The 12936-nt window shown below is 44.1% G+C and overlaps 2 protein-coding genes across 3 annotated transcripts in view; both read right to left on the bottom strand.

Annotated features, from left to right (window-relative positions):
• Positions 1 to 13: 13 nt before the first annotated feature.
• HSPA2 (heat shock protein family A (Hsp70) member 2) lies at positions 14 to 2537 on the bottom strand. Its single transcript, XM_032110821.1, has one exon. The coding sequence runs from the start codon at positions 2304 to 2306 to the stop codon at positions 402 to 404; it is 1905 nt and encodes a 634-aa protein (XP_031966712.1). The 5' UTR covers positions 2307 to 2537; the 3' UTR covers positions 14 to 401.
• A 1125-nt stretch (positions 2538 to 3662) lies between these two features.
• The window catches only part of ZBTB1 (zinc finger and BTB domain containing 1), a 28485-nt gene continuing 19211 nt past the window's right edge, over positions 3663 to 12936 (bottom strand). Inside the window, exon 3 of one of the 2 annotated variants that reach the window (XM_032110820.1) lies at positions 3663 to 5294. In XM_032110820.1, coding sequence (XP_031966711.1) covers positions 5264 to 5294 — 31 coding nt within the window. In that variant the 3' untranslated portion in view covers positions 3663 to 5263. Of the gene's footprint in view, positions 5295 to 8277; positions 10101 to 12936 lie in introns of those variants that run through there. The other variant, XM_032110819.1, reaches the window with a different exon arrangement.

Below are 12936 nucleotides of genomic sequence, written 5' to 3'. Positions count from 1 at the left end.
AGGAGAAAAAGGATAGATTTATGCTTTTAATACATTTTATTTATTACCAAAATTTCCAGAAGCCAAATTTGGCAAATTTTTTTTTATCTTCTGTAAAGGTTTTCATGCATAACTTGGAACTTTTCAACTGCAACAGTCAAGTGGTTACTTTAGAAGAAACAGAGACAAACATCCAGAGTAAAAACAGCTGTATCTGAATTAACAAAATTTGTCTATTACTAACCTTATAAAGCAGGACGTGCCTTCCCTCTTATCAAAACCAAGCTGACAGATCTGCCTTTATACACACCCAACAGAATAAACTCTGTTATCGGCAAGGACGTTTTCTTTAAACGTTAGAAAAAAAAACAAAGCAAAGAATGGAGTGACTGTCCATAAACCAGTCTATACTTCAGTCCTCTTTAATCTACTTCTTCGATGGTGGGGCCGCCGGAGCCGCCTGCCCCAGCCCCTCCATCTCCCCGGTACAATTTTGTGACGATCGGGTTGCAGAGTTTCTCCAGCTCTTTCTGCTTGTGCTCGTACTCTTCCTTCTCAGCCATCTGGTTGCGATCGAGCCAAGAGACCACCTCCTTGCACTTGTCGAGCACTCTCTGCTTGTCCTGGTCACTGATCTTTCCCTTCAATTTATCATCCTCCACTGTCTGCTTCATGTTGTAAGTGTAGGACTCGAGGGAGTTCTTGGCTGCCACCCGATCCCGGTTAGCTTCATCCTCTGCTTTGTACTTCTCTGCTTCTTGCACCATACGGTCAATGTCATCCTTGCTGAGGCGACCTTTGTCATTGGTGATGGTGATCTTGTTCTCCTTACCCGTGCTCTTGTCCACAGCGCTGACGTTCAGGATACCGTTGGCATCGATGTCAAAAGTGACCTCGATCTGGGGGACTCCCCGGGGTGCTGGGGGGATACCTGTTAGGTCAAACTTGCCCAGTAAGTTGTTATCCCTTGTCATAGCCCTCTCACCCTCGTACACCTGGACCAGGACGCTGCTCTGGTTGTCTGAGTAGGTGGTGAAGGTCTGAGTTTGTTTGGTGGGGATGGTGGTGTTGCGTTTGATGAGAGCAGTCATCACTCCTCCAGCCGTCTCGATACCCAGGGACAGAGGGGTGACATCCAACAGCAGCAGATCCTGGACGTTTTCAGACTTGTCTCCCATGAGGATAGCTGCTTGTACGGCAGCGCCATAAGCCACAGCCTCATCGGGGTTGATGCTCTTGTTGAGCTCCTTGCCATTGAAGAAATCCTGTAGCAGCTTCTGGATCTTGGGGATCCGAGTAGAGCCACCCACCAGCACGATCTCCTGGATCTGGCCCTTGTCGAGCTTGGCATCACGCAGAGCCTTCTCCACTGGCTCCAGGGTGCCACGGAAAAGGTCAGCATTGAGCTCCTCAAAACGGGCACGAGTAATGGAAGTGTAGAAGTCAATGCCCTCAAAGAGAGAGTCAATCTCAATGCTGGCCTGCGTGGAGGAGCTGAGAGTGCGCTTTGCCCTCTCACAAGCCGTGCGCAGCCGCCTCACCGCTCGCTTGTTGCCAGCGATGTCACGCTTGTGCTTGCGCTTGAATTCTTCCACAAAGTGGTTCACCATGCGGTTGTCAAAGTCCTCCCCACCCAAATGGGTGTCCCCAGCTGTGGACTTTACCTCAAAGATCCCGTCCTCAATGGTAAGGATAGACACATCAAAAGTGCCCCCTCCCAAGTCAAAGATGAGCACGTTCTTCTCTCCAGCCCTGGTTCCTTTCTTGTCCAGGCCATAGGCAATAGCAGCTGCAGTGGGCTCGTTGATGATACGCATCACATTGAGGCCAGTGATGGTGCCAGCGTCCTTGGTGGCCTGGCGCTGGGAGTCATTGAAGTACGCCGGGACTGTGATGACAGCATTCTGCACCTTGCACCCCAGATAGGCCTCCGCAATCTCCTTCATCTTGGTGAGCACCATGGAGCTGATCTCCTCTGGGAAGAAGGTCTTCATCTCCCCCTTGTACTCCACCTGCACCTTGGGCTTGCCACCCTCATTCACCACACGGAAAGGCCAGTGCTTCATGTCCGACTGCACGGTGGGGTCGTCATACTTGCGGCCGATGAGGCGCTTGGCATCAAAGATGGTGTTGGTGGGGTTCATAGCGACCTGGTTCTTGGCAGCATCCCCAATGAGGCGCTCTGTATCGGTGAACGCCACATAGCTGGGTGTGGTGCGGTTACCCTGGTCATTGGCGATGATCTCCACTTTGCCATGCTGGAAGACACCGACGCAGGAGTATGTGGTGCCCAGGTCGATGCCGATCGCCGGCCCTTTGGCAGACATGGTGTCGGCTCTCTGTGCTGCTGTTCGCCCGTGTCCTCCCCGCCCGCTCCCGCTGCCGCCGCGGCGCGATATGCTCGGCTTGCGCCGCCGCCGCCCGTTTTATACTCGCCGCTGCCGCTTCTGGAAGCTGCCAGAACCCTGACGGCCAATCCGAACGCCCCTCGAACAGTCTTCTGGCCAATCGCCCCCGCGAGCCGCCGGGTGCTGCCCGCCCCCAACGGTCTGGCCAATCAGAACCGCGAGCGCCCTCCCGGGGGCCGAGACTCTTCCGGGTTTTTCTCGTGCGCCATCGCGCTCGGCCAATCCGCGCTCTTGCTGTCCGCTCGCCCCGCCCCCGCCGCGAACCTCACCTAGAAAGTTCCAGCTGACATGATGTCATGCCGGAGATTGACATCAGCGCTGTCCAATAGCAGGAGGGGGCGGGCCGGCGGGGCGGGGCTGTGCGGTTGCTACGGGACGCCCCCGCGCTCCGCCCGCTCGGAGCCGGAGGGTGTGGGGGCTGTGGGTTCGCGGCCGCTCGTGCCGCACCGTGTTTGTAATTCCTGAGCGCTCAGCCCGGCGCTGGGGAATTTACCCTTATTTGGTCGCAGGGCGGCAGAAATTTCGCCCTCCTTCCCTGACACAGACACACACGTCCCTTCAAGCTCCCCCCCGACTGACAGAGAGGAACGGCCGCCACCCCGCCGCCGCCACGGCGACCCCCGAGCTGTCATGGCGGATTGCCTCCCCTCACACACCTCCGAGCGGGAAAGTGCCTGAGGGAAAGTCCCGCCGAGCCCGTGTTTAGCCTTATTTCGCCCGAACTTGGCGAGCTGACAACACCCCCGCCCCGTGTGTGTCCCGGTACCAAAAACTCAGGGAGTGGCACCGTGTTCTCCCCTCCTGTCGCCACATCAGAAGTCAGGGAATGGCACTGGGCTGTCCCCTCCTGCCCCGGCACCAGAACTCAGGGAATGGCACCAGTGGGGCTTCGGGGGCCCTGTTGCTGCGTGTTCCTGCGTGGTGACCATTCTTGAACCGCCTCCAAATTCTTGTCTGTTGTGCTAATGTGAGATGGCGTCACGCCTACGTTTAGTAAAAGCTATGGAGCTATTAACTCGGAGCTAGGAAAAGTGCTTTGATGAAAATATATTAGACCTTGAAATCTGCTGTGGTTCCTCCAAATTATGCCTCCTTATTCTGAGACACCTCAAAATATTCCTGTTCTAGTAAAGAGGGCAAAATACCATCCTTATATTTTTTTTGTACAGGGTGGCTTAGTGAGTAGCTCCTTTTTAGCTCCTTTAAAAGGGTTGCTAAAAGTTTGCTATCCATAGACTTCAGGAGTCATGTGAGAGAATAATTAAAGTCGCTATGTACTTAAATCATCTTTCATTAGTTTTGTCCCCAGCCTTCAGCAGTAGAAGCTGGCCTCACAGAAAATGTGTTACAGCTTTTCCCAGAGTGATTTGTATTCACACAATTATTACAGGCACTGTAACTCCTGTTCAAAAACATCCTTGTTTCCATTAGTGTATTTTTCAAAGCCTTTTTTACATGACATGAAGACTCCACCTCTTCTGTGCAGTATGTGTGTAGTTTTGTGATGGAAGAGCCTGAATTTCTAGCCATACATATTGTATGTGCTTAAATAACTATTATTCTTCCACAGATCCAGGTCTTTTTTTTCACACGGGTTCTGACCTTTGAGAAGTCCGAAAGAAGTCAATGGAAAATGCGAACCATCAGCTGTCCCTGCCTACAGGAGCTGCTCTGTGTATCCTGTGTGCATATTTGCTTGATGGGAAGGGTGTCGGTTTCTCTTGTAGTTAGACCAGTAACTGATTCATCACTAAACCATCTCTTCCTGTAATTCACTGCCACTTCATTCAGTTGATTGTATTATGTGGAACAGGGAGAAATGCCAGAGCAATACACAGGGAGGTGGATAATAAATTCTGTTTCAGCTGAAAAGTTGATGTTGTTTATTATTTGTATCCTTGTGAGGACTGTCCCTTAGGAACACTAATAATGCACAAGAACCCTGTTTGCAGGACAAACTCAGACCCTGTTATTCCAGAGTAAAAAGAAGACTCCTGCCTCAAAAACATATGTATAGAAACAGTAAATGGAGAGAACAAATGGGGTAGGAAATAACACAATATTGATTGGCACAATAAACAGTCTTTTCAGCAAAATTAATCTGATGTCTCATTTAACTATAGCTGTAATCTAACAAGGTTTATCCGATTTAGAAGTGACATTTCATTTATTTAGCCCAAAGCTTTTAACTGTATGTTTTATCAGCCCAGGCACAAAATATGTACAACAGCTCCAGACAAAACTTCTTTGGGGTTTCCTTGGCCCAATAACTAGTGTGGCCCTGATATGGCTGAGCTGATACACAGATGTGCTGATAACTTGCTAAAGAGGTGTTTGCATTGACTGGATTACTGCTCACCCTCAGAATACTCCCTCAGTCCTGTTTATTCCATGATTTGAATCGTTTTGCTGTAGTAAATCTTGGGAAAAGCTCTTGGAGGAATGCTTGAGACACCATTTTAATGCTACTGGTGTAGAGACATCCTTAGGAAAAATCCAAAGGTCTATGGACTGAGGCTACCAAATATTTCATTAAGGCTGTTGCAGAAGTATTTCTTTTCCAGCTGGGCACGCAGGTGCTGTTTTCTTCTGTACAATGATATGCCTAGGTCCCAGCTGCTTTTTAAGCTTTCATTCCTAATCAGTCAGAAGTCCACGTGATGCTCTTGCCATCACCTCTTACTGATGTCCTTAGAGAAAGTCCAGTCTAATGAGAGGGAGCAACCTCTAAAACCTCATTAGACTTATTCTCTCTTCTCAGCAGAGCTATTACCAGCCTGCTTTTTGTCAGCAGTTTGTGAACCAACTCATCCATGCAGTCATCCTCTCATATGGGAAGAGCCACATGATTCCCTTTTATGTTGCTTCATAAGCAGTCATGATGCAGGTGAGCCAAACCAACTGGTTCTGAAATTAAAGAGTGAGCTTTATGGGGAGGACTTCAGCACAAGTCGGATTTTCCCTTTAACAAAACATTCACTGTTATTCTCCCATCCTGAATCTGTAAGCCCTATTTTCACAGCAACTTCCAGAGCAGCAATTCAGCACCTCTGGAAGTGGCAGGCCTCTTTCTGATCCATTTATTTGTGTTCAGGATCGATTATGCACCCATGTCTCCTGTTTGGCAGCATTATGTAATACACTGTAGGCTATTCTCCATTACACCACCCAACCAGAAATGAAGATGGTATTTAGATTTCTTCAGTGAAGCAAGAGCTCAGTATCTGGAGCAGAACTGAGAACTCAACCCTTATCTTTATCTTGATAAAAGGAAGATTTTTTTCCCCATGTGTTTCATGAGGCAATGTAGTATAAAAATAGGACTGAACCCAAGTTACAGTTCGATCAGACATCAGCTGCTTGGATCATTAAGATAAAGCTGAAATGCAATGAATGATTTTTTCAGGTTTAGCAGTCAGAAGACCTTAGACCTTAAATTCTGGTATCCATTTCCGTCGTATCCATTTCCCTAATACCCATTTCCCTTGTAAAACTATCCCAAAAATTGCATAGATCAGATTGTATCAGTGAGAATGGATTACTTTATAATACACCAATCACTTCAGAAAAGTATAAGCAACTGCTATTCTAAGATCAAGTAATACTTTGCCACAATACCTTTTCATCACTGAAATTCTTCATCTCGTTTACATTTGTGAACGTATGTCTGGTACTTGGAATTCAGACAAGAACTACCAGTGTATAAAATGACAAGATTCTTCTGACAAGGGGTTGCATTAGAAACCATAGTGTATGTGGGGGGAACTACATAACTTACTTTGTATTTATATACCGCCCGGTTTTGTGCACAGCTGCTGCTTGTTAATTTAAAGGGCAGCCACAAGACATCATCTTACTTAAATAAGTGCTCCTTTGTTTTGTGAGTAACAAATAAAGTTCTGCAAATCCTGTATAACATGTTTTTGGCAAATTACACAAATGCATGATCAGTACTATGGAAATATTCAGAACAGCAGAATATAGGGCACTGTAATTTCATACTGCCAAACCAGGAATTCAAAAATCATGAGTCAGATCTCCTAAAATTATAAACCTAGTTTAAAATTATGAGTTTAAAAAACATATGTGGCTTTATTCACCTTCTGGTTTTTTCATCTTTACCATATGTTCAGATTACACTTTTAGGATTTTCCATGTAATTTGCAGATCTAATTTTTTTTTAATAAATAAAATAGCTCATTACACCATCTCACAACTGAAACCAGGCTACCTCAGATTGATTAGACTCAATAAAATCATGGAAGCTGTCAACACTGATTAAACTAATGCTTGATGCTTCAAGGAACAATTATTTTATAATTAAGTGATTTTTAAGCATGTTTATTTACATAGACTACTGACAGTTTGCTGAGGCATGATTAAAAGCTGAAGTTAGTATCACTAGTGCTAACTAGATAAACTGGTGTGCTATGCATTTTAGGCAGTCAGTTCTCTATTCCTTTAACTGCAGCCTCCTTTTCTTGTTCTACTGACAGTCCTAAGCAAGTGACTTGAAGCAGAACATTTTCCAGTAATCACAGAATCAGATCAGAAAAGGATCTCAACAGATCATTTAGTCCCATTTTGTGTTTAACCAAGATCTCCTTTCTTGCAATTTAAGGCAATTATTTTTATTCATATTGACTGTGGATACGAGAAACAATTGTGCCATTTTTCTTTGCAACCAGATTTTATACATGAAAATCATTGTGTTTTCCCTCCACCATCTCTTCTGTAAAATAACTTAAAATCATGCAACCTGTGCTCGAGAGCAAAGTCTTCTCAGTTTCCAGACATTCACTGCTTTCTCCTGGATTCTCTGCATGCACCTTGTTTCTTAGTTTTCAAGTGCTATGCTCAGAACTGGAGATGTTACCAGCTCTTGCCTTAGTGGTCATGAAGGAACAATGATACTCCAGTTTCTGCATTTCAGTTTTTACCTTTATTTGCAACATCATGATGTTGGAGATTAATTTTCAGAATGTGATCCAAAGTAATGCATTAATTCTTTTCAATGGAAATTGACAGGGTAGATTTAATTTAGATATTAAGAATCTTTACTGTGAGAGTGCTGAGGCCCTGGCACAGGTTGCCCAGAGCAGCTGTGGCTGCCCCATCCCTGGGATTGTTCAAGGCCAGGTTGGATGGAGCTTTGAGCAGCCTGGTCTGGTGGAAGGTGTCCCTGCCCATGGCAGGGGGGCTGGAAGTAGATGATCTTTAAGGTCCCTTCCAACCCAAACCATTCTAGGATTCTATGAAATTAAGCAGCTGTTCCTTTACTTGCACAGATAATGGCTCCAGCTTGCACTTGTTCTTATTAAATAATATGTTTTCAGATTCCCTCTGCACCTTGCCAGGATTATGCTGCATTCTAATCTTATCTGTTAATGTACCTGAACTCTGCTTGGTCTTGTTTGAAGATATTAAAAGGATACTCTGTATGGTCCAGGGTGTAAATAAATGAAAACAGAGAATTTTATCTAGAATTGTTGTGATGGAGTTAAACAAAATACTGTAATTATTGGCAATAACTGTAAAGCTGGAAAATTATGCTGAACTTAAACAAGATAAATGGTGTACTGTAAACTCAGGCAAAGACCAATACTTCATACTCAGAGATCAGTAAGTGATTAATCTCTCAGATCTACTGATATGCTTAGTGTGAACAATTTTTATAATAATTGAACTGCTGTAGCATGCTATGAATTTCTGTTGTTTTCTCATTTCTATGATTATTTGATATTTATTCATCTCTGTTTTCCCTCTTGTCATTAGCAGGTGAATGGGAAAAACACAGGAGCTGATGAAGCAGGTGGTAACTGGAACTTAACCCTGTTGCCAGGACTGTTATTAACTCAGGTATAAGATGGAATTAAATGAGAATAATAAGCAGATTTGTAAGAGTTTTTTATTAAAGATACTGTCGCAAAGCACAGAATAAGCTTTAAAGATGATGATAACTAACCTGGAATGTCTTTACTGATACTCTACATGGACTAGAAGTAATTGCTAAGTTACAGAACAGTCACAGCCTGTTCTAGATGTCCTACACTTTGTATACTGTTGAAGGCAATGCTATAAATGGATTCTCTTCTCTCCTCTTTGTGGTGGTCTACTTTGTGGTAGTCTACTCTGAAGGTCCTTCATGTTTTCTATAGAAAGGACATCCCATTTACTATTAGATATCCCAGCTATATTGTGCCTTCTCCCTGCAGAGTCCCCAGTGGTATCCAGCTTTGCCCAGATATTCACCATCCTCCCCTTTGCTCCTGGGACTGAAGTGTCAGCATTTCAGTGCTGCACTGAAGGCTTTTAAAATACCTACATTAATGTTTAAGGTGTTATGTGTTAATAGAGCTGATTCCTTCAACATCTATATGCTGAAACATTGGGGGCTATGTAATTAGATTAAGCAACCACATTCAAAAATATCTGAACATCTTTTCTTGCATTTGTATAGCAACTTTATAAACTCAAAAAGAGTAAAGCAAGCACAGACACATGCCCTATACAAGCTGCAATACAGACAATATTGTACACACTTTGTAACAACAGTAATGAAAATGATGCCAATTATAAATAAAATTATAGACAGACTCTTCTTGAGATAACAGTTATAGTGAACAATGAAACATCCTTTTATAATCATGAGTAGAATTAGTAAGATGCGTAACTACAGCAGAATATAATCAGCATGTTTAGTCTGCTTACATGTCTTAAATAGATCCACTGTTGTCTGAGGGAAGCAAAAGAAATTAATATTTTTATAATTCATGCTTGCCCTAATTTGGAACATTTACTGCCTTATTGGGTTTTTGGTTAGGGTTTTTTCCCTCCCATTAATTTAGCTGGAAACATTAGTATTCCTAAAATGTTCAAATCTGAACGTGAACGCCTGATTCTCTTCTTCAAGCTTTTGCAAGGCTTAGCTCCAGAAAAAGGTGCACCCTGTGCCCTGTGAAGATTATTTCACATTTACTCATCTCCTTGTTGGTAAAAAATTTTCATGACTCTTTTTATAAGACCAGAGCACCATTTCTTTACTCTCCACATGCAAGCACTGTGCTCCATGGAAGGTCCTCTTCAGCTTGCAAATGATGATCATGGCAGCAGGGGAAATCAAGTCAGCTGGATCTCTCTCACCATCCTGTCCTTCCTCAGGGACCCTCTGTCCTCAGTTTTTAAGTTTTTTTTTTTCACCCCTTTTTCTTTTTTTCTTTTTAAATACTTGATAGTTTAGCATTGTACATGAGTATACACTTGTAATGTTTGAACTAAAAAAATCTAAACAGTTTTTGACAGCAACTCTAAGAAGCCTTGTTTCAGAAAAGGAGCACTCCAGCGTGTGAATAGAAATTCTGTAAATTCATTTCAGTGCAGCCCTTAACACCTGGCATCTGCCTCTTTTGGCTGTCTGCTCCATGAAAGACTTCAAATTTGTTTTTTACAGGTGTAAGTAATAGTCACAAGGAAGTAAGATTTATAATACATAGAAGAGTCCAAAACAACTTTTACTGCATGTTCTAATTTGACTGCTTTGGTGCCTTTTGCGACTGCTGCAGTATGTCAAAAAAGCAAAGGTGGTGCCAAGTCAGATCTGGCACACGAGGTTCTGAGTTTTTATGAAATCTTTTGCCGACCAGTTCTTCCTCATGTCTTCTCCAAATCTGGTTCTCTCAGTTGTTCAGAAGCTTAGAAGTCCCTATTTCACTACTGCCATGCAGAAAAGAAATGCAAGAAAAATATTAAAAGTCAGAAGCCCGCACTGCAGTACTGTATTTGCTAGCATGATGTGGTCCCTCCCACCTCACCATGTGTGGTTTTGCTCTAAATACCCATCCTTCAGTTATATTCAGAGCACCCACCACAGTCAGGAACTCTTTTTAAAAGCCATACATTTCCTTCAACCCCTAGCCCACCAGAACACAACCTTAAACAAAGTTGTCATCTTGTTTCAGAAACTTTTGCTTCTTTTTCCTTTGCCTTCTGTTTTCAAAACAGCTACAGATTTGCTGAAGAAAAGACTTCACTTCCCAAACCTCCCAGAAGTTATTTTTCATACTGTATGTGTTACTTTCCAGCAGTGGCTTATGGCTTGGCTTAGTGGATGCTCAAAAAATTGCACGAGTATTATTTCCCCTCAGCCACTCATAGCTTGGAACACCTCCACTCTGGAATACTTCTTACTGCTTCATATTTGACTCTATTTTTGGTTGTGGGTTTTTTTATCTTGCCTAACTAAGAGGTAACTTACGTATTTACTTGACACACACACCCACACCCACACACACCCCACATTCTAATTTTAGGTTAAATGCAGATAAATTATATAAATATTTACAATTTCTGTAAGTCTCTTTCAACCACACTAATTCATGACAAATATGAGCAGCTTTGTGCCCAATACGAACAATCAAGAAATTGAAAATGCATGGATGTAACTTTTGAGGACAATATTCAGCGTTGTTGAGGTTTTTTTTGTACACTTGACTTCTTTCTTTGAATGCGTAAATCACATTGTACAAAGTATATTTTTGCACCTTGGATTGTTGAGTTAACTAGTAACTCATATGATTGTGCCGCTTCTGGATAATTTACACTCGGTGTTTCTATGCGACTGTGGCAGCCCTGGCTGCCACAAGTGGTTGTGTCTACACTGCGGAAGCTGCACATGACACCAGGTTTAGCAGCTCTTTGCATTACTTACCTGCCAGAGCATCCTCAAGGCCAGCTCAGGGCTGAATTTCCTGGCACACCTCTGAGAGGAAAGCCTCGAGTAATGCTCCACACCTCGGTGTGCACCGTGGCCAGGCCCTCACTCACTGCATGTGCCAGGCCCAGGCTTGTCTGGTATTTTACCTGCCCTCTGTGCCATGTCACACACTTATGGTGGGCAAAAAGGCTTTTGTTTTGTGCCATGAGGGCAATATGAACCGGGGAAGCAGGTCTTGGGCAAAGTGCTACCTTCAAAGTACTGCTGGTTCTGGCAGCAGGGCCATGTGTCTGCCTAACACATTCATAAAATCTTGGAGGGCAATTCACTGGACTGGTGCTGTTATTGCACAGTAACTCTTACATGACTAGCTCAGAGGTCAGGAAGTACCTTTTTTTCTTGTTTTGGAAATTAACAAAGGAGAAAAAAAGCTGTTCTAACTACAGTAAGCCTGTGAGCACTGTTTTTCCCTAGGCAACATCAGTGTTTAACATTGCTGTTCATTACCATGCTGGCCTGCACTTTGCAGTCCAAGATCTCTGTCATTTGCAGACCATACACAACTCACACACTCGACTGAGCTCCATTCCACCACCACCCTCAAATACATCGGCTGTGCTGTGTGGGACCACCTCTGAGTGCGGGAAGGTGGGCTGCCTGTGAGTATTAAATCACATTTTTCCGATGAGACAGCAGAAACGCTGCTAATCAGTGCCAACTGTGGTGGGGTGGGGTGTAGCACACACAGAGCTCCTGGCATTGCCGAGAGCCTGTAGCCCACAGGAAGGGAGATTAGCGATAAAACGTTGTGCCCTCCTCGCAGACCTTAAAATCGCCCAGCTTCCCGAAGCACAGGAGCTGTTTGGGGATGCACAGCTGCCGGGAGGATCTGCTTCACCCTCTTCCCGGCAAACTGAAGCATTCCAGCCCTTGGATGCCACGAGATGGCGCCGGAACCCCCATCCCCGCATTCTGAGCGTCTGCAGAATTCCAGCCCTTCCCAGAGGTTACAGAGGATGCGGCTCCTTCCACTTCATCAAAGTCAGAGGAAGTCTGTGATTAGCTGGATGTTTACAAATAAAAGGAGGATCTGGAGACAGATCAAAGATAACTCTCCAGATTTGGCCCGATACCAGGTTCCTGTGCTAACAGCATCTGCATGGGTTCCACTCTTACGTTCAGTGGCTGAACTTGGTGTATCTCATCATGCATTAATAATGCTTGTATAAGGCCTAGTGCATTTATTAGAAGTCTGAAGATTCAGCCAGCTAAGGACCTGAAAAAACAAAACAACAAGACCCCTCAGACTGATCTTCCAGGCTCCATCTAAGAGAAGCACCCACTGGGTTCTTCTTCACCCTGCTTCCTGCAATGTAAAGGGAACCAAGAAGCAAAGATAAGCACTGTTCCAAAATCCAAAGGATACTTCAGACTTAGTAAACAGGAGCAGTAGCTCCTCTAATGTTCTCTAACAATTTAAGTAGCTTGGATGGTCCAATCACATCATATATGCTTTTCACTGAGGAGTCTGTAGTTCATCCAGGATCTCAGTGATTTTGTCACAGCCCAAAGGACCAGGGAGAGAAGCAGATGGGAGATAAAAGATGTGGTGTGTGAAATACATTGAGTTAATGTATATCTGTTCTAAGGCACATCTTTGTTTTGACTCTGTGTAACAAACCAACATAGCTTGTGAGGCCTGGAAGGCCACAGGCTATTCCTTCTCTCATAGTAGTGCTCTGTTTGAAGCTGGTATTGCTATTTGGGGTCTAAGCCACACTGAACTTGATCAAATAAACATTCTCCAAAGGAAACTGCCTTTGAACTATTTAACTC

The sequence above is a fragment of the Corvus moneduloides genome, chromosome 6 (assembly GCF_009650955.1).
Source record: "Corvus moneduloides isolate bCorMon1 chromosome 6, bCorMon1.pri, whole genome shotgun sequence".
Lineage (NCBI taxonomy): Eukaryota > Metazoa > Chordata > Aves > Passeriformes > Corvidae > Corvus > Corvus moneduloides.
This window is presented reverse-complemented; position numbering and strand designations above follow the sequence as displayed.